The 22,268-nt window shown below is 33.1% G+C and overlaps 1 protein-coding gene and 1 long non-coding RNA gene across 3 annotated transcripts in view; one reads left to right on the forward strand and one right to left on the reverse strand.

Moving 5' to 3' along the window:
* Positions 1–14,049, reverse strand: part of LOC123537828 (uncharacterized) — a 43,948-nt gene extending 29,899 nt beyond the window's left edge. Inside the window, exons 1-2 of the long non-coding RNA XR_006683644.2 lie at positions 13,812–14,049; positions 10,729–10,799 (exon numbers count right to left, since the gene is read on the reverse strand). This is a non-coding gene — a long non-coding RNA (uncharacterized LOC123537828). The remainder of the gene's footprint in view (positions 1–10,728; positions 10,800–13,811) is intronic.
* LOC123537827 (protein Wnt-6-like) overlaps positions 1–22,268 on the forward strand; it is a 61,873-nt gene that overhangs the window by 36,663 nt on the left and 2,942 nt on the right. The window contains exons 4-7 of one of the 2 annotated variants that reach the window (XM_045321671.2): positions 5,991–6,065; positions 7,277–7,422; positions 15,584–15,858; positions 16,219–19,539. In XM_045321671.2, the coding sequence (XP_045177606.1) occupies positions 5,991–6,065; positions 7,277–7,422; positions 15,584–15,858; positions 16,219–16,680 (958 nt within the window). In that variant the 3' untranslated portion in view covers positions 16,681–19,539. Of the gene's footprint in view, positions 1–5,990; positions 6,066–7,276; positions 7,423–15,583; positions 15,859–16,218; positions 19,540–22,268 lie in introns of those variants that run through there. The other variant, XM_053530254.1, reaches the window with a different exon arrangement.

Genomic DNA, 22,268 nt, shown 5'->3' on the forward strand with positions numbered 1-22,268 from the left:
AACAAACTAATAATGGAACACAATGGGAAATTGTCTAGGAACAGTCATCAGAAGTAGCAGAACATCACTGGGTTGCTTAAACCGGTAAATGATGCCCGCAACCAAACCTCAATCTCAAACCCAAACATTCTCAAAAGTATAAGTAGAAACATGTAATATTTATACAACTGTCTGCCGGTATATGTATTTTGATTATGTTAAATCCGATTTAACCCTTATTATGCTGGACACAATTGATTCTGCTTTGCGACCAGTGTAGATCATGACACATCCGTGAAGTCTGATCAAAATCTGCACTGTTCGCCATTCAGTCAGTATTTTCGGCAAGCACCCCTTTTTTACAGTTAATGGTACAGTCCAACTTGAACGATGGACAAGTTCATTATAGAAATTTAGCAATAAGGGTTAAGCTGATACATGCCTTCTTCAGTAACTTGATTTCTTAATTACTATATATAGCAGGAATCATTTCGCCTGACTGTTTTTCAGTTACAATATGTTGTCCATTTACACAACAATTTAACATTCGACTAATTCTAGTACTACTTTTTGGAAATGCGATTTGTTACAGGCATCCTCTGTTGTATGGACACCTAATACTAGCAGCAAGAGTAAACAGTATTTCATTGACTCAAATTAAGCAGGTTGCTGTTCTGTATCTAGGCCTATTAGTAAAATTGTTCACATAAAAATGTTTGTGCATTGTAGACCGAAATCGAAACGGCCATTCAGTTCAGTAATTTATTTTGTGATACAAAGATTTAGTTAACTAAGCGTTGGGCTGATAACCGCTTGTAAAAACTGATGATATGACGTTCCGTAAAATTGGAATTACGAATAAGAGTGATTAACGTTAATGAATATGCACTGTAACGTTAAGGGTACCAATGTAATATATACAGAAGCAGCTGCCTTGAAGTCTGAGACATCAAAAGACATGCCCTTCGGTTATTCTTCCTCCTACATACTCAAATACAAATGTCGAATACTTGAATAAATTTCTCAAAAGATGAACGAACGAAAGTGTTACATATAACTTAAGATAATTACTACCTGTCGACAGACAAACGCAACACTTAGGGTATACAGACAGTCAAATATCAACTTAATGATTATGTAAAAGCAGGAATGGAACCCAGTAAATGCATGAACAAAACTAAAGTGGGCATATTTCCTAATCGTAAAAATCCTAGAAACACACCTAGTTCATATAAAATTTGTTAATTTTACTTTCAAAAGGTTATACATGTATTGACAAGGCAGAAAATAGCTGCAACAGAACTTTAGAAGTAGAAAAATAGATACGTAAAGACTTCTGCATATGGATAAAAACTAACTAATCACGTGTATAACACTGTAGAAGTGGTAACATAAAATGTTGTTGGAATAATATGACAAGATTTGCTACTTAGTGAAACTATGCTGTGTCGTACTTTTGCTTCTAGAATAATTTAATTGGCGTTTTCCTCTATGAGCCGATCATTTCATACTATCCTACATTACACTTAAAGATGCAGTCCAATCTTAGTCTTCTAGTCAACCATGTGTTTAAATGTGTACATAGTCTTATTCCCGATCATTCTCTGTCAGTAAGAAAAGAAATGTTGACTGACTTGAATTTAAATGGTTACAACATCGGAAACAAATATTTTCCAGTTAGGAAACAAGTCGATGCTTACAGCAATTCATGTCTTACAGAAACAAATAAGTTTTGATACTTAAAATTCCAAAAAATAAAGAAAATCGCTGTTTAAACTTTTAAATCCACGATTTTAGACCGCCATCAAACGCTCACGAAATTGCCGTTTCGGCCAAAGCAAACAAAATGAAATGATTTAAGAGTGTATATATATTCTTTATTATAGTCTCATCTGTGTACAAACAGTACATGCACATAAAATAATCAGAACATTAAAAACAACAGTACACAGTCATTCAAAACATTAGAATTATAAGAGACTTTGTTATATAACACTATGTCTAACATTTACATGTACATATAATTACGATAACGATAAAACCAAGATGTTGTTGCTAATCACTTTAAAAAAAAAAAAAAAAAAAAAAAAAATAGTAATAAAAGTATGACCTAAAATTGCAATGCAGCACAATACAACTTCCGATAAGACAGCACACTCGACTTCTGTAGTGTATGATAACTCATTTTTTTTTTTTTTTGCAAAGAGGATATTAATCTGTTCAATTAGGATTAGATCTATTTTGAAATCTTTAACCTATTAAAAATTACGTCAGTTTTAGCACTTACGTAAAACTGCAAATTGCTCCTGAAATTATGTAATTGCCATTTGCCCTGTGCATTAAACCCCTTGGTGTTTAAAAATTGCACAAATTATCCAAATAAAAAAAACCGAAAAAAAAAACGAAAAACTGGCGTCTGAGATGAATTTTGTTGATAAGATGACAACCACACACAAGTACTGCTGATGAAACATGTACATAAAGAACCGAGAAAAAGTTAACAAAAAACAATAACAAACCTCTGATGCAACAGAGATAATCACGTTTTAACACACCTCTCTACAATAAAACACTGCATTAGTATATATATGGATTGGTACATGACAGACTTGTATACAAAGCACATGTACGAAGTAAAAAAAATGGCAATGGCAAAACAAAAACAATCGAGAATACACACCGCAATGAGCCGGTCAGTATCAAAATACATTTGAGAATTTCAGCCATTTAATGGTGCCCCAAACTTTCAACCACAAATTTACAGGAAAATGTAAATAAATGTGTGGTTTTGTCAAATAGGCGAGTCAATGGAAACAAATGTTTATTGATACGTGTTATAATGATAAGAACCAAATACACACTGTCTATGAATCAGTGCAACGCTCGTAAAAGTGAGTCTCGCAGACACATAGAAGTTTCGAAATGGTTATAATTCATGCACTTGGTAGACCTATTGTTCACAAGATCTTCCCAATTCTGAACAGAAACACCGCTCCCAGTTTACCAATTTGTCCGTATTGATACGTTTCTAACTAATTTGTACCAAAATCAAATCTATAAAGACACCCTTTGAGATTATTGAATGCTACTAAGTAAATTTGAAAAATGCCCATTTGATTGTGTCTGTTCGAGAGGGATAGTGGATTTGGAAACACTCCTTTGTGGATCTATGCACGTGACTATATATAAAAATAAATTGTCAGTCAATAGTTTGTGCTGTTGACTGGTCTTCAGTTTAGCCCTTACCCTGCTGAATTTCTATAATGAACTTCTCCCTGTTTCAATTTGGACAGTACCATTTACTGTCAAAAGGGGTGATTACCAAAAGGTACTGACTGAATTGCACGGGTCGCAAAGGCAAAATCAGTCGTGTCCAGCATGGTTAGGATTGGGACTGGGCTGAAACAAGTAAATGGTAAGGGTTGATTTAGTTGAGGCACAGAACCAGTTAACACAACCAGAGTCTAAACTTAGAGAAAAATGAATACAAATTCATAAATATACTAAATGAATTGCTCCTTATGACTTTGAGTAATAATATTAACTATTGGTCGGCAAACCATTCAAAAAGTTAATAATATAGAATAGGCTCCATATTCCAAAGGACCAGAAATGATAGCAACGCAATGTCCATGTACATAAGGAAATTAATCTTTAGGCAGTGCATGTCTAATTGTCTATGTTTCTGCGTTACAAATAAATATTTATTGGATAAGGAAATAAATTTTGAAAGAAAGAACCGAAAAGATACCTCTGCCAAAATAATACGTTTCTCATATATTTTGTTACATTTAGAGACGAGAGAACGCCCATGAGCCAGCTAGCATTTGTGAGAAATTGCAAGTGTAAATTTTCGTTAAATTTTCGTTTGGAAATTGTAAGAACCGAAACCTTAATTGCAAAAATCGTGTTATTCCTTTCAGAAGCGACGCGACGATCTCCCACTGCGAGTTCTCGCCCACTATGACTATCGACATGAAAATTGATTAGCAATGATTAACTGCTTCCTGAGCCAAGTGACGTATTATATTTGTTTAATTCATATAACTGAAGTCCCCAGATGAAATGAAATGTTATAAATGGATCGTCTGATACGCTTAGCAATCTAAATAGAATCTACAGAGGAAGAATGTTAACTGTATATGAACCAGACAAAACAAAAATATTGCAGACACTCATTACTATTCAGGTAGGCTGGCTGATAACAAATATTAGCAAATCAGAAAACTCATATTCACTGTGTTTGGATTATTCAGGTGTATATAAACCATCACGTGACTTGTCTTATCGCAGCTAACAATAAGGAAGCGTTTTCGCACACCAAAATGACGCCCAATAACTCGAAATGCATTCATTGTATGATCCTATATGTATGATGTTATATATCATTGTGGTAAAATGAATAAACAATCAAAATATTTGTACTTTGAATTTATACATGTGATGTAAAATTATTCCTCATGTAGAAACTACCGAATATATATTAATCAAAATTGAGAAACTATTATGAAAAGGACGGTTGTTATACATAACGCATTCTTAAAGAAATTTTGAGTCAGTGTCTTCTTTTTTAAATTTTGATTAAAAGTATAATTATCATATTAGTCAGTTGTTCTGTAACTATGAATTTGTAAGATAAAACACAGTATTAAAGATGTAATACACGCATGTATGGATTTTAGTTCTGAAAATGTGAACAATAACTACGCAGCGTATGTACAGACAGTTCTGAGTGTTAGGTTTAAAAATACAACAATGTATACTAATAAAGAGTTGTGGATAAACACAGCATGACTATTCAATGCAACTAAATAACTCAAAGTTGTTATGATAAAATGCAAGTAAGAAGATATGACATTTAAGTGTGGTTGAAGTTAGTTTATATATTTAACAAGTAACGTGTAGATTGTATATGATGATGATTTTCTAGATTAATCAATACCAATGATAAAATATTTGAGTGAAAAATGAGAGTAACAAATCTTTACACAACAACACCAGATATGAATCGTGCGGTAAATGTTTAAGAGAAAGACATAATCTTTTTTGCATATCACACATCATCAAGAACCAGACTTCTTAATACAGCGTACACTATAATAGACCATTTTCATTCACGGTAAATGAAAGCATATTATCAGATGAGATATGCGCACATCAATGCTATCGAATTACCAACAAATGTAGACCTGGTAGAACTGCAAAGGGGTTAGCTAGTCTGTTGCTTTCATTCATATCATGGCTATCTGTTACGTCTATTTCAATCATCGTTTTCATTTCTACTTTAATTAGTATTTAAATCATCTCTTATGTCAAATTAACAGAAATAAAATCTCAATTTACCTGGCTACAGTAAACACTGGCTCTAACTCATTATTTATAAATTCAATTAACTTGAAGATAAAGATTTATCTTGTTCAATCTCATTGAAAAAAAAATTCTCACTCACGTAAGTTTGATTTGTGGGTATGTAGAAAGAAAAAATATGCAATATACAATATGATTATGTAAAATGTCTACCAGTTACGTCCTTACACATGGTCGTTTGAAATAATCTTTTTCGGGAAAAGTCAAACACATGGCAAAATATAATTGTAGCAATATAATCCATGATTTCTAAAAATGTGCCAAGTCGTGTTGGAGCGATCAATATACATCACATTAGTTTGGCTACCGGCTAAATCAACTTTTTACAATTGTATTTATAAATGTCTACTTTTTCGCTTTTACTGTATCAATTAATTTCCCATTTAGCTCTAATCATCTACATTTTAAGAAGAAAAGGTGCATAATTATACAAGAATTGAATAGCCTGTTTTCTTCTGTTAATGGAATAGCGCCTGTTAAAGAAGTTCAGCAGTTTGAGGATACAGATCCACATAATTCTATGTCACAGTTCCTGTTAGTAAATGGTTACTTAAAACGAGTATTATTTTTCTTTTATTACTTTTAATCAGGCTGTAATTTTGTTTTACTGGTTATAATCATGTTTATCTTGTGCACATTTTCAGGGCAGTTGGAAGCCCACTAGTTATGGAGCCGAATAAGATATGTCGAAAAAATAGGAAACTTTCTGGAAAACAAAGGTAAACACTTTTATTGTAAACGAAGAACCAAATATTTTGAGTCCTAAACTTCTTTATTGTAGATTTATCATATTTGAAGTAAAGGTGTAACAAAGTAATCTTAATTAGATCATTTTTAAAGAATTTCTGACACATATTATACAGTTTCCATGTGGTTCCCCGTGGAAATATTCTTACTATTAGGTCATTGAACGTATATTATCCAAATATAACTAGATTAGAGATGGAAGAACATAATGATATGTTGCTGTAAATTGGTTGTTAAATTCTTGAATTGTGTTTGATAATACCCGTGTCATACTGAATGTATAAATTCAAGGTAGAATAAAATTTGATGTAACTATCCGATGTCTAGTAAAATGTAATGAACTGAGGTGTTGTCTACTACAATTTTATTAATTGAATAGTATCATATTTGCCTTGTGTTTTGTGGTGATTCTGCCTCGGGCCATACGAATATCAGAGAACTAATAATAAGTCCTGTACGAAATCATTTTATTAATGCTGTTATGTGTTAGACCCCTCATATTAACCGATCAAATTATAAATATTGCCCTTGATTTATTTTAAGATTGATCCTGAATATCCTCATATACGCTGAGATGAGTTTGTTATCGACTCAATTTGTCTTATATGATGCCCATAACTCATTTAATAATTTGTCTAATATTGCATAGCTTAATAAAAATAAAGAATCTTATTTATGCTACATGCCAATCATAATACATATGGTCATGATGTGTACTCTCATCTGGTTGTGTCATTATTTCACATCTAGCTTCTCTACAGCGCAAAGTAAACGCAGCTTATTTATCTTATTGCCATGCGCTTTTGGTTTTTGTTACTTTAGGTCAGCGAGTAGTGTAGACATACTCATTAAAGTTATTGCTAAATATGTTTCTTAGGACAATCAGTCACGCAGACTGATTTTATTAACCAGGAAACTCTCTGTTGTCAATATGTATTAGAGTTATTGTTTTTGACTTAAAACAATTATTATGTTATAGAAATAAATACTACATATTTAACTGAATTATGATGATTCATGTCAGAAAACGTCTGAAAAATTAAAACGAATAACTTATAAAAATAAATATTACATGAAATAAAAAGATTTAATTTCTAGGTAATGCTGACCACGACAATGTCGTTACATATGCCAAATTACGAATTGCGTACATATTCATAGATCTTCTTTTCCCGTCTTTCAGGCAAATTTGCCGGCGGGAGAAGGAAATAGTGGATGAAGTTGTAAATGGTGCTAAACTGGCGATTGCTGAGTGCCAGTACCAGTTTCAGTATAGAAGGTGGAATTGCACAACAGCTAGAAAATCTTTCTCCAGAATTCTAAGAAGAGGTAAATATAGATGTGATGAGTTTAAAGCATGTGTGTCGTTATTGGGGGAAAGCAGGGACAAAGTATACTGTTCAAGTAAATGAGGAAGAAGTCCGCTACGGCTAGAAAACCACTATTTGGGATAAATATATATGCTTAAAGGAATGCATAAGGGGAAAGCCTCCAGATGTACATCACAAAATCAAAAATTGATGCTTCACTTTTATTGTTATTATTTTGATTATTATTATAAACACCTTGTGTAAGACCATGTCATTACATGGCTATTCCATAATTATATTAAACAAATAAAAAGGTATGTTGAAATTCTTTAAGGCCTACTTTTTATTCACAATAACTGATAACCCTATGTATATAAAAGACATGAATATGGAAAACCTTGATAATATTCCTAATGCTATCGGAGTCAATTTCAAATGATGAAAATTTGCTAATTAGAAATTGATTAATTTTAAATGTCAGAAATTTGTTTACTTCAATATTCATCCTACTGTAGTTGGAAATTTTATAAATTTTAAATGCCGAAGTTTCTTTAACCTAAATATTCATCCCGCTGCAACTGGGAATTTGATTTATTTTGAATTATAAATATTTGTTATGCTTGAAATTATTCCTATTGCTTATGGGAATTTTAATAATTTGAAATCCCAAAGATTTGTTTAATATTCATTCTACTGCTAATGGGAATTTAATTAATTTCAAAAGCCGAAGATTTGTTAACCTTAATATTCTAAATACTGCTAAATTTCAAATTCTGAGAGAAAAAACAAAGACAAATATCAAACAGGGAATACCACGTACCAAAAACGCAGCCTCCCCAAAACAAAACCTTGTTAACCTCTGTTTTTCATTAATATCAAAACCCCCAAAATTTGTTAAGTTTGATATTCATTCTACTGCTATAGGGAGTTAAATTAGTTTCAAATACCGAAGCTTTGTTAACCTTGTACTCATTCTGTTTCTAACGGGAGTTTGATTTTAAATGAGGAAAAAATGTTAACCTTAATATTCAACCTATTGCTAATATGAAATGTTTCAATTTTAAATGCCTAAAATTTGACCTTACTATGCATCCTACTTACCTGGGATTTGATTAATTTTAAATGCCGAAGATTCTTAACCCTTAATATTCATCCCACTACTAATTGGAATTGATTAATTTTTAACGTAGAACATGTGTTAACCTTGATATTCTTCCTACTGCTTATGGGAATTTTATTACTTTAAAACCCTGGAGATTTGTTCAGTTTAATATTCAACCTACTGCTAATGGGAATTTAATTAGTTTCACTTTCAAATGCCGAAGATTTGTTAACCTTAATAGTCTTCCTACTACTTATGGGAATTTTATTAATTTGAATCCCAAAGATTTTGTTAATTTATTAATTATTTTACTGCTAATGGGAGTTGAATTGGTTTCAAATGCTGATGCTTTGTTTACCTTTATATCCATACTGCTTCTAACGGGCGTTTGATTTTAAATGAAAAAAAGAAATGTTAAACTTAATATTCAACCTACTGCTTATAGGAATTCTATTAATTTCAAATTCCGAATATTTGTTTACCTTAATATTCATCCTACTGCTAATGGGAGTTTAATTAATTTTAAATGCTGAAGATTTGTTAACCTATATAACATAACATAATATGCAGGGGGTTGTGGGCGGGGGTTCTGGTTGCTTCACAAGTGTCATGCTTACATGTTCACATCATTTCTTTTTTCTAAGATCAAACAATTTACTGGAAATGTTAATTTGATGCTATTTTTACATTTGGCGTTACATTGTTGAACAAGGATTCATGCTATTGGCAAAGATGAAAGCATCGTCTTTAAGGTAGTGGACCGGTATAAGAAAGCTTGACATTGATCAAATACTACCAGAATTTAATGTCAGATTTTAAAGAAATGAACCCGTAATGACGTCCGAGATAGTATATTCTTTCCGTATTCGATTTCGGAATTTTCTTGCTGGTACGGTAACCGACCGGTGGCGATAAAGCATGGAAAATAATAATTGTCCGTACAAACCTTCTACCTTAGAATTTGACATTATTTTGATTCATGTTTGAATCATATTTGAATAATGTTATCGTTACGGATCAATGTCATGCTGTTGTTAACAGACTGCCAGGTTTTGCTTTTTTCCCCCAAGTAGAACTTTGAGCCGCACCACGGGGAGTGAACGATTTACAAGCAGTAAAACACTTGAAACTCTATCAAACATGACGTTATACCTATATTTTATTTCTGTGTCGGATGAAGCCGCTGTTAATAAAAAGAACCCCTCGTGCAAATGCAAATTTCTGAGCACACCTTTCTGGCAGACACCTTCTAATTAAATTTCACAGGAGGAGTTTTCGTTTTTTAACATAGCTGCTAGGTTAGCTTGTAGATCTATTTTGTTATCTTGCGCCGTAATCCGGCTGTATAAAATGTAGGTTGTTTAATATTTTGCGTCGAAATATTGTTAGAACAAACACCCTGAAATTTAGTTCACATACATTCTTTGTTAAAGTGAGAATATATCAAGTTGTGTATGATAATAGTTGTTAAGTGGTCCAAGGGGTAAAATTACATGTCCTTTTTTGCATTTTTGCTGAAAACAAATATATGTTTCGAAAGAATCATAAATGCTATTTTACCTTTAGAGAACTGCCAATTTTAAATTTAAAAATGCTTAAAAATAGCTTGAGTGTTTAAATGTTTCATTTAAAACCAAGTATAAGAATTGATCTTGATTTGATCATTTTAATGACAGTTAATTGAGTTCCCCTATAACAGACCTATAAATAAATGTAATTCAAAAGTGTTCGAAGTAACTGCCTTAACTGTGGTTTTGGTTGTCAAGTAAATGCATGTTGTATGACTTTGTACCAATGAGAATGTAAGGAGGTTCACGTTTGCTTCAAATATAACATAAAATTGAAAGTTGTAAAGGCAATGAATTACAAGTTTTCTTTCATTAAGACCTACTGTTTTACGAGATTGAATACAGTACTTTGCAATGTATCCATTGTCTAAGAAAATATCTTACACAAATGAAATAACTTTTAACATTACGTATATGGGAGACCTTCCGTTTTTATCTGATTTTTTATCTAAATCTGGATATGGCAATATGGGCACAGCTGTTGACTACAGCTCAAAAAATGACCTTAGATTCTTTGAAAGAAGCAAACTTATTTATGGTCAGCACTAATACCATTCCCATATGACTTTAATATGGCAATAGCTGCCTATTTTCTCAACAATCTGTAAATATCAATATTTAGTGGCATGTTTTGAACATAATAATAATTACGTACCTAAAAACCTTAATTCACTACAGATGGTGAATAGTCTGGTAGCAAAGCATTTTTTTTCAGCAATCACCAATCTGAAAATATTTCAAATATTTAGGCCAATATTAAGCTTAAGTGAACCATGGCTTTAAACTCTATTACTACGTCTAATTTATTATCACTTTTTGCTGTTTTATTAGTGGTCTAAGCGAAATATGCATCTTGTCAAAATATAAGTGTACCATATGTTACTAAGTGGAAGTGCTAGAAGTTTCACTCAAATAAAAACATGCCCACCTGGATGCTTAAAATGCAAATATATGTATCATAACATTATTTAATTCAAAAATATAAATCGTAACAGCTAATCTATTTCGGCAGAGTACGCTATCTTCGTCGGCGCAAAATAAATCTGCAACGCTTAATTAGCGATGTTTAATGCTGTGTTTTTATTAAGAGATATGTTTGCATGCCAGATTTCATAGAGATTTGGCATACATTTTGGTGGAAAAAACATCAATAGGTCTGGCCACAGTTCCAAGGTTTTAACCTCCCGCGCGTGCCGTGATTTCGACTAGGTTTAAAAAAGATAAATAAAATTAACTTATCGACCTATCTGATTATGGTTCCATTAATCACCATGGATAGATAACTCATTGTCTTTGACTTCGACTTTAAAATTTTATTTCTCTAAAATATATGCAAAACATTTTAAAGAGATGCGCCTGGAGATGCACCTAACAATATCAAACTTAAGATAATTGACTCGTAATGACAATCGGAACGTTTCGTACAATTACGGAATTATCCGGTATGAACGGAAAGCCAGGTGCTCATATAAACTACATATGGACGTCCGAAAAATGCCGAAACGCCATTCACGAATACGTAATATGACGGAAATCACCGATTACCATTGTGGGTCCATTACTTTGAAAACAAGATAGCAACGTCTAAGAGTAATGAAATATAAAAGTAAACTGTATTTTAAGTTATTCTTGAGATTTGCATAAAATACAGCTTAATTCGTTATAATTAACATGAAGTCACAATGCGTTCGGTACCAGTTCTGACAGATGACACTACAGATCGGGATAAAACTCGCTGAGTAACTCATTACTACTTACAGCGAAAGAAAAGGTTTAGTTTTAACCATTAGCATGCTGTCGGCAAGTGGTTCTGCCTTTGCGACCAGTGTAGCCCAAGATCAGGCTAACCATGGTCTGCACTGTTCGCTATTCAGTCTGTTAATTTTCAGTGAACACTCTTCACCCCACCCTCCCCACCTTCGAATAATAAACGGTATTGCCCAAATTGAATGATGGATTAATCCATTTTTGAAAGTTAGCAGGCTAAGGGTTAAAACGACAATCTGTAGGCTAATTATATTACCCTGTGCTTTGGAATCATTGAATCTGTTCCATGTATCTTTATGTTTCAGTTCGGTTTATCCGGTATTGGGTGGGGTACGTTAGGGGTGTTTCATATTTCATTACGTTTTTGTGAACAGACTCAGTCACGCCGTGGCTGCCATTATTTTGTTTGATTGCTTTCTATGTTTATATGTGTCTTATTAGATTTTACAATTCTAAATCAAAAATGATAGTATTCATAAATTTAGATATTATTAGTACCAGTAAAATATAGAGATATCAGTTATCAATCCTACTATTTGTCCTTTAATCTTTACCCTGCTAAATTTCTATAATGGACTGATCCATCATTTAATTTTGGCAGTACTATTTATTATTCGAAGGGGTGTTCACTGAAAATTTACTGACTGAATAGCGAACAGATCAGATCTTGGTCTGCACTGGTCGCAAAGGCAAAATCACTTGCCGCCAGCAGGCTAAAGGTTAAATTAAAAATGAGAGCACGAAGTTAGTATTTACACGTATTAATGGTCAGGGTCCGTTCTTAGTCTAATATTTAGACTTTTGATATAAAATTGTTTTCAGTTTGTTGCACCTTTGTTAATAGTTAATATATTGTGCTGCTTAATTTGTCACAGACTTGAAGTTTGGAATATACATTTATACACTTATCTGATTTTCATACGTACATGTACACAAACAAAACCTTAAACACAGTATATATTATCATATATATATAACAAATACGTAAAAACAAAGTCTTACGAACACATTATAAATGCGATAGTAGAAGATATTTAAAATTGTGCATATCTTTGTGCGTTGTATTTGATCAACAAAAGAACCATTACTCGTATTAAAGTGAAATGATGCGCTAGTTATAGAGTGCATAACACCTTTTTGTAGCATAACCGAGGAAAATATTTAAAGAATGACAAACTCTCTACACCAAACGTCGTAAAAAGATACATTCACTGGAAGTTAGACAAACAATTTTTTGAATGTGTTCTCTGTGTGTGTGTAAAGATACTGTTCAATGAACCAGTGACTATAAAAGGACCATTCGTATATGTGCAACCGTTGCCGCTAATGGGAAATGTGTTGAAAGAAAGTTTTAGCCGGTGTAAAACGTAGCTGAACGTTTCGATTTTTTAAAGGGGAAGGTACAAACATATAGAATAGTCTGAAATGGACGTTATTGAATAGCTTGACTAAATGGGTAGGAAAATGTGACGTCGTACTGAAATCTATATCTGAAATTGATTTTTACTTTAATGTATGTAATGAATGCGTGTAGCTGAAATTTGCTTGGATAAAAAGAATGAAGATGACCTGATTTACTGACAAAGAAGATAAGAGGAGGTATTGATTGATGTAATTGGCTTATTTTATGATCTGACGACAGAGGTGGTAAACTGAACGTCATAGAAAGTAGCAAATATATATTTTGTTAAATTTAGTTATATTTAACACTTTTAAAGACAAAGTCAAACGAATAGTGTTTTACTTGGTGAGGCTACGTTTTGAGTTTTTACAGGATTACTTTAAAACGATTACTTTAAAGTAAGAAGTACAAAACGGAATTTTTTCTTTGAAAATAAACTTTGTTTTAATGAAATGAAATGTCTTAGATCCTATGAGGATACCAATTACCAAGCAAAAGAGGACATGAATCTATGAAATGAAACATACTATTATAGAAGTAAATACCTGTCTTTAATTCAAACCGCTTACCTTAAAGATCTAGTCCAGTATATAGTCGGTTTTTAGAATATTACAAATTTTGATATCCAACTTATATGACAAAACTTTTTAAAATCAAACAATGCACACCACATTTGTAACACAGAGAATTTGTCTGAATCCTAAACAAATACTTTGAGCTTTGCGCGTGCAACAACCAAATTTATGACTTTGTGAAAAAAAAATGCAAAGGAAGTATTTAAGAACTTAAGTATTAAAACATCACAGGCTTTGGCCAATCTAAAAAAGATAAGATATAGAGTAATTTTACAGACATCAAAGGCTTGCTAAACCTGTTTTTCTGGGTTTCATCTAAGAAATCTTGTTGTTTATTACACAAATACTAGAACTAATAGACACTTCAAAGAAGTTCGGTGCTTAAATTTGAATAACTGTTTTTACTTCAAAGAGATGCCGCTGTGTATATTAGAATGAGCAGGAGAAAATTCTGCTGTGAAGAGAGTGTTTAAACGATATAAACTTACAAAAATGTTTCTCGGTAAATTGAATTCAAGATTACGAGCCATTTAACTGAAGTGTGTGCGCCTCTAACTGCTGATTGTTTCAACTTGAGTATTTTCTCTCCAGTTCTTGAAGAACTAACATGTATCTCTATTTTTAGAAAAGTGAAAAGAAGTGCAGGTTTTAGTCCCAGGAGTACCAAAATAAAATAAGAGGAAGAAAAAAAAAGAAATATAAATTAACAAAAATGAATTTAATGTAGCTGTGAGATTTGTCTTCCGCTAAATGATGTAAACTTCTTTCATCTGATAATAAAATAGGCGATGGCTGGGTAAAATTTGTATTCATATGTAAATAAATTTTACATTAATTCGGTGTTGTGACTTTTTTGCACTCTTGTTTCACTAGCGATTCTTGGGTGATAAGAAAGAAGTCCTATTGCTAACTGCACTAAAACAACAAATATTTCTACTACATTTTCAGACATTCAAAATAAGACCATAGTTCTTTAAAACATTTAGATAGAACAGCTAGATATGCCAACCGTAAATTGTAATTCGACGTGCGATAAGAATATAGGCCCTAATTTTAATCGTTAAATAAAAGTCGTGTCCTTGCAATTTTACTGTTTTTAATAAGATGAGTTTTAAGTGTTTTTGATGTACCACATAAAGCTTTGATTGCCGTTTATTTGAATGATTTTTTTTCGAACGACGCCATTTTGTTCATGTTGCTAGGGAATGACGTCAGCTGGCGCATATCTCACTGAAAGAATCGTCTTCAATATTATTGCGCCACTGTTGTTTATACGAAAAAAATGTTGTTTATTTGTAATACAAAACAAATAGTCCATGTAAATACCTTTACTGGCCTTTTGTTATTAACATAATTACACTGTAATCGGTAAGATTTGTGGTTTTATTAATTTTTGTGTTTATGTTGGTTTAAACGTTGAAGTGATACTCACAATTTGTTGACTAGTTATATCTTTGTTTTTATTGCTGTCATGCTTCTAAACTTTCGCATGGCGTATAACCTTATTTTTTTTATTTAGTATGAATTTTTCAATAGAATGGCATAACTTGGAGTGGAATATGGTAGACATATCTTTAAGTTAAAAGAACTGTTCAGTTTTTTGGTGGTCCTGTGCATGACTTTGACCCTTTAAATTGTCTTTCACCTTTCAGATAAAATGGGATGTGCCGTTGTATTTGCCATCACTGCAGATGCTGTAACAGTAACAATGGCTTGCAGTAGATGGATTTGATAAAATGTACATGTGACGGTCTATTCCATTTCAGATACAAGGGAAACTGCCTTTGTATATGCCATAACTGCCGCAGGCGTTGTGTTTACAGTCACTAAGGCTTGCAGTAGAGGGAGTTTGATACAGTGTACATGTGATACTAATCTTAGAGACATTGCCTCCGACGGCGAATGGGAATGGGGAGGTTGCCATGACGATGTAAATTTTGGCTACCTCAAATCAAAGGAATTCATGGACGCGCGGCGGAAGAGGAAGCGTGGAGATTTGACCACGAAAATAAGGCTGCATAATAATGAAGCCGGTCGATTGGTATGACTCTGTTTTGCTAAATTTTGACTTTATTACAATGAACCATTGAGTAACTTGTTTTTATCTATAACAGCAAGACAAAAGTAAAATAGAAAAAAATACGATGCCGCCCATATATGCTTTCTAAGTGCATTTAAGGTTATTTAAATTCAAGAATGACCTTTTACATTTTAGCAGGTTGCAAATACGTACTTAAATTTTGTGTTCAAATTTTAATGATTCTTTACTGTTTAAATGTTTCACTAACCGTAATATAGAATATAATGCGCAGTTTAATGCCACGCTAAGAAATGTCTGATAAGATAACTTATCAAAAATTGATAATACTTTTCAATGAATAAATCCATTATTTGTTTTCAGGCTGTAAGAGAACATATGACAAAAGACTGCAAGTGTCATGGTTTATCGGGAACATGTGCCTTAAAAACTTGTTGGAGAAGGATGCCTTCATTTAGGGATGTTGGGTTAAGACTAAAAGACAAATTTGATGGTGCATCTAAAGTGACTATATCTAATGATGGTAGAAGTCTTGTTACTGAGGACGATACCATTAAACCACCTTCAAATGAGGACATTTTGTATACAGAACAGTCTCCTAATTTCTGCAAACCAAGAAAGAAATATGGGTCATTAGGTACCCAGGGTAGGATATGCAACCCAGACTCTATGGGAATAGACGGTTGTAGTTTAATGTGTTGCAACCGAGGGTTCAAAAGTACACAAATAACAGTGAATGAAAATTGCAAATGTCAGTTTATTTGGTGTTGTCAAGTGATATGTAAAACATGTACCTCTATAAAAACTGTTTCGAGGTGCCTTTAAAAAGACAAAGTGAAAAAGTGTAAATATTTAAGTGTAAAGTAAGTTTACAATGGGTTTTTATTCGTGTTCACTTGTGTGAAGTTACTGAAAAAAAACAGGTAAAATATTTTACAATGTGAAATTACTGATAAACAGGCAAAACTATTCCAAGTGTGAAATGACTGATAAACAAGCTAAACAGTCCACAATGTAAACTGATAAAGCAGGCGAAGCAATTTATAAATTGAAGTTACCAAAGTTAAACAGGCAAACATTGGAACTATAAAGACAATAGAAAAGGAACAGCCAGGTTTTATAGCTAATGGAAACAAATTATTGGCTCTTAGGTGGTCAGATATGGAAATTTATGTTTAATTGTTTTTAGATTAAAAATCTCAAATAGTGGTGATTAGTGTGTATATAAACGACAAACACAATTATTATGCAATGTGAGATTTAACAATTTCTCTGTTCAACAGAAAACCATATATACATATATTGATTTACATTGTGTGTAAATATATCTTTTGCATTTGTTTCTTTTTCTCAGTCCTTTTTGCTACAAAAGGAAGAGAAAAGTTAGTTAGTCGATAGAATATATGAGACGATCCTTTGCAAAGCATAGACGCAAACAGGCAAAATCATAGTAGATCGGTTTGACTCAGTAACAGGTATTGAAATGTGCAATTTCCCTTACACCCTCTAGCACCAGTCTGTTAAAGTGAAACAGCTACTCTGTTATCCAATGAAGATTGAATGAAATTCATGATCCCAAAGGACCAGAAAGTATACCAACAGTGACCAAATAAATGATCTTTGGATCCAAAACAAAAATACTTTCGTATATGTTCTCTTCAAAGTCAAACACAAAATATATCATTGATAAAGCAGCATGCTTCTCGTCACTCTCAAAGTGGTTGAAATACAACAGCAAATGTCGATATTGAAACGTATTGTTAAATCTAAGAGTGCATATAGGTGTTTGTTTTACCTCCCACAAGATTCTGGCAATTTCATTGAATAAAAGGTGGTCACGTGATGAATCCTCGTATATTTTTTGACGGTTACTAAATTTCATGTTGGTCTAGGCTAATAGTAATTGGTTTAACAAATTAATTAAAAGGTTTGTTAGTGACCCTACACGGAAATATGTAGAGCCAGTATGAAAAATATGGGGACTCGGCTAACGCTTCGTCCCAGTACCTCATTTATCATACTGACCCCATATATTTCCGTTGAGGGTCACTTACAAATCCAGTAATTCTTATTCTAATATGCTTGTCTCTGTTAAAACACGCTTACGCTAGAATGACGTCACGTTAACGTGCGGTGACGTCAAAGTTTTTGTTGCGACCAAGAAAGAGCGCTACTATATTTTATCTACTGTTTTAGATAAAAGGCTTAGAATTGAAATAATTTATAGCAAAAGAGTGTTTAAACACTATTTATACACACGGGCGGTAATACGTCGTACAAATAATTTCACTGGGGCTGCGCCCTCGAGAAATTATTACGCCCGACGTATAACCGCCCGTCGTGCATAAATAATGTTAAAACACTCTTTTTGCTATAAATTATTTCTTAACTATAACACTACCAAAGATTTGGGACGTTCATTGACTTGTTTCCATACAGGACCTTTCATAACACGCCATAATAAGTAGGGTAAGAATATCATACGTAGAATTCAATTCTGTACTATGCTGCAGTAGTTGTATCACAATTATTTTCATTTAAGGTGATTCTGCACGTTTGGGTCGAATTTTTTTTCAACAGTGTAGAATTGACTAAACTCTAATTTTTTTTAAAACTTCAGAATATACATAGAAAATTTGGACCTCATGCAATTTTTCATTATGGGAGTCTATGGGAAAATAATAACTTTCATAACATTTTCGCGAATATAATTTTTTCTGTAATGTAGTTTTTGATGAAATTTCTCACAGTTGTAAATATATACATGCCTATAATTTGTGAAATAAAATGTATAGGTCCGTGTCCTTATTTTTGAGATATTTGACCATGATTAAAGGGAACCGGACACTTCACGTTGATTCATACATAAATTGATTTTTATTTCCGTACGCCGAATCCAGGCTTTATATTACGTTTTCCGGATAAATGACTTTACGCCATCTCTTCCGGTGTTTTAAACGGAAGCTTAGATTACCCCTCCTTATAAAGTGGACACGACTCCAATGAACGTTCAATAGCAAAGTTTTCAAGCAGATTAGATTAATCTAAATTAAGCAAATTATAAACCGATGTTAATTAAACTGGTAAATCAAAATACAAAGCATAAAGATAAAATTCCGTCTTTTGTGAATAAAGTTTCTATTGTGTGGCTAACACTGTTGCAAGATTTTTAAAATGCTTTGTCGATCACATCAGCAAATGTACATTTTTGGATAAAATAAATGATGCTTCAAACAAAATGAATTGCTTTTACCTCTATAAGTAATTATTGCATTTACTAATTATTGAAATGACTTTCTACATTTCAATTTCTTTGCACAAAGCTGGAGGTGTGCCGCTTTAGATTTAAAGTTGCCGACTCGTAATGATACTCGGCAATTTCCGTACGTCTCCGTAATCTCCGTATTCTATGTCGGCATTCTTCGGCGGTCAGAAGCACATGTATTGTCGTATTTACGGAAAATGCCGAAATCGCATACTGAGATTAAGTAATCTACCGGAAATCACCGATTGTCATGACGTGTCCATTATCTTAATATTTAATTTTAAAGTAAGAGTTTCGTTTCTCTTGTATACTTTCATGTAAAAAAGCTTTTTGTACTTCAAATGTTGCATGTTGTTTTGTACAGTTTATATCATTGATTGATATGTAAATTTAATGAAAATGAAGGGTCATGCAATGTATTTTTGTCTTAATTTCACTGAATGTATCATTTTGTCGGCGTTATCAAATATAAATACTAAAGAAAGCTTTCATAAAGCGTGTTTGGTCTTACCTGTTAGTTTCTTGCCCTTTGATGCTCTATTAAGAACATGTCTTTATTTTTCTTAGAATTATACACGAAGAAAATAAAACGACCGGTGAAAATATTTTTCCGTAAATAAACAATTTAAAAGGGTCATGAAGCGTTGGCTGAAGCGTTTGTTTCATTCTGTGACTTGTTGGTGCCACTACCTGTTACCTTGTACATCACTTGAACAAAAGGGAGCATTGGATATCCGTTATCCATCCGTCCGTTCGTGATCCACTATTTCTTAAACATTTCTTCCTAAATCGCTAAACCAATTTCAATCAAACTACACGGGAATATTTCTTGCGTCGACTTCTTTCAGATTTCGTTCAAATAGTATCATTCATGTATAATTCTTGCAATTAAACTTGCCATGGCGACCAGAAGGGAAGAAGGACAAATCTCCTCTGAAAACTCTGGTCCTATTAAAAACATCTGAGCTAAGTTCCTTAAGTGACCCTTTATCAATTCATCAAAATCATTCTTTTTCGTATTTATTTCGTTCTTGAAAACTTCCAAAATCTGCTATGGGTGACCCTCTACTCAATTCCTTCAAGTTATTTTGTGTTGTCTATAGAGACAGAGCTATATCGAAATTTTCATGAACCCGCTGACCCGATTTTGAGATTGTTTTACAGAATATTTCTTTGATTGACCTTCTGTCAAAATTGGTCAGACCAGCTGCGAGCGATCCAGTGACACAATGGCCCGTTTATTTGTTATATAACTTTATGTCTTTGATTGCATACCATTAGACGAAGGTATTTTTTAAAACAATATTTTGATTGTTTTCAAGGGACAAGGTTTCTTAATTTGATCGAAGAGTTGTTGAGTTTCAGGACCATTTTTATTTGAGATTTGTATGAAATTAAGTGCGTCAAAGCATTCCTCCGCACAAAGCGTCTGTCACCAGTTTTCAGTATTTTCTCAAACACTTTCGTGAACTAGCTGTGTAGATAACGTGCACACTGTCGCAGTTATGAAAAGTGTTTGATAAAAGAAGTGAGACCTAATGGCAGACATTTTGTGCTGAGGAAAGCACTCATTGTGATGTCTTTGACTCTCTTTATCTTACGAAAATCCGTCAAGTAATAAGGAAAATATAGGCAAAATGATACCAGAGTCGGGACACATTCTTTTTATGTACGGTATAAAAAGTCACGTGGGTTGGCTACCCTGATATACAAAATAATATAAAAAAAATACATAGCGGAAATATTGAATTAATGAATGACTGAACGACAATGCGTTTCTCATTTTATTAAAATAATGTATTAATACAAACGTAAATGAGCCGCGCCATGAGGAAACCAACATAGTGGGTTTGCGCGACCAGCATGGATCCAGACCAGCCTGCGCATCCGCGCAGTCTGGTCAGGATCCATGCTGTTCGCTTTTAAAGCCTACTGTAATTAGAGAAACCGTTAGCAAACAGTATGGATTCTGACCAGACTGCGCGGATGCGCAGGCTGGTCTGGATCCATGCTGGTCGCAAAGCCACTATGTTGATTTTCTCATGGCGCGGCTCAAATGTTATTTGAGAGTCGTTATGTGTGTGATGTTAATATCAGACTGAACAGTAATACGACTAGTTCGTATCAATCCATTAAAATGATTGATTTAGCGTTCATGGCATATATTATATAGATAACATTTGCCAGTGAGGGTGATATGGAATATTTTCAAAAAAGTTTAAGACCCAAGGCGCTACCCAAGGGTGTTATTATTTTTGAAGGTCGGCAATTTCTCATATCACAAGACTAGGCCTGTGTTATTTGTTTTATTGTACCGAATGCTACATCCAAAGGTATCTGCCAAGGTAAAGGTTAGATTCTCTAATAAGAGTTTCTTACTTTGTTTTTGGGACAAAGTTATAATACTTCAATAGGAGGACAAAAAACTTCCGGTTTTGCTTTGAAAAACATCTTGATATAAATTCGCCTGTACGGGTGTTGAAACAAATTACACCTGATTGGATGTTTAAAAAATGTGTCAACTTGATACTGTTTGAATTATATCCCTGTTGGTCCAAGGAAGTTTAAAGCCGAGTGTGACGCGGTCTTCCAGCATACTAGATACTTTACGAATGTCTTCTCTTCCATGTTTTATATCTTCAGTGGCAGGCAACAGTGGATAGAATATGTGAGCAAAAGATTAAACAAAACCCTATCTATTAGAAAAGGATCGACTTTATAATATCGATCTCGAAATGAACAACTTGGATTTTTTTCAATCAGGTTTTAGTATTTAGAAGAACAGAATAAAACAGCCCTTTATTAACGTAAGTGCCATGTGCAGCATGTGTGTATGAAGAAACATATATAAATACGGATTCAAATATGACGAGGTACATCAAGCAAAGATTAACATGCATATCAATTACATACTCATATGAAAACTACTCAACATAAATATTATTTTTTGGTCAATCCAATATGTATATAACATCACATTTGTTTTAACAATTGCACCATACTTATAAATGTAGCCGTTAAATGAGTGTCCCCTTAAGGAACCAAAGAAAAACAAGGACGACAAAAACTCCACAGGAATAGTACTCTATGATAACAAAGCCTTTCTTGCACGTAAACCTACAGCAGTGTGTGTAATGTGAACGTAATA

This window comes from Mercenaria mercenaria, chromosome 18 (assembly GCF_021730395.1).
Source record: "Mercenaria mercenaria strain notata chromosome 18, MADL_Memer_1, whole genome shotgun sequence".
Taxonomy (NCBI): Eukaryota; Metazoa; Mollusca; class Bivalvia; order Venerida; family Veneridae; genus Mercenaria; species Mercenaria mercenaria.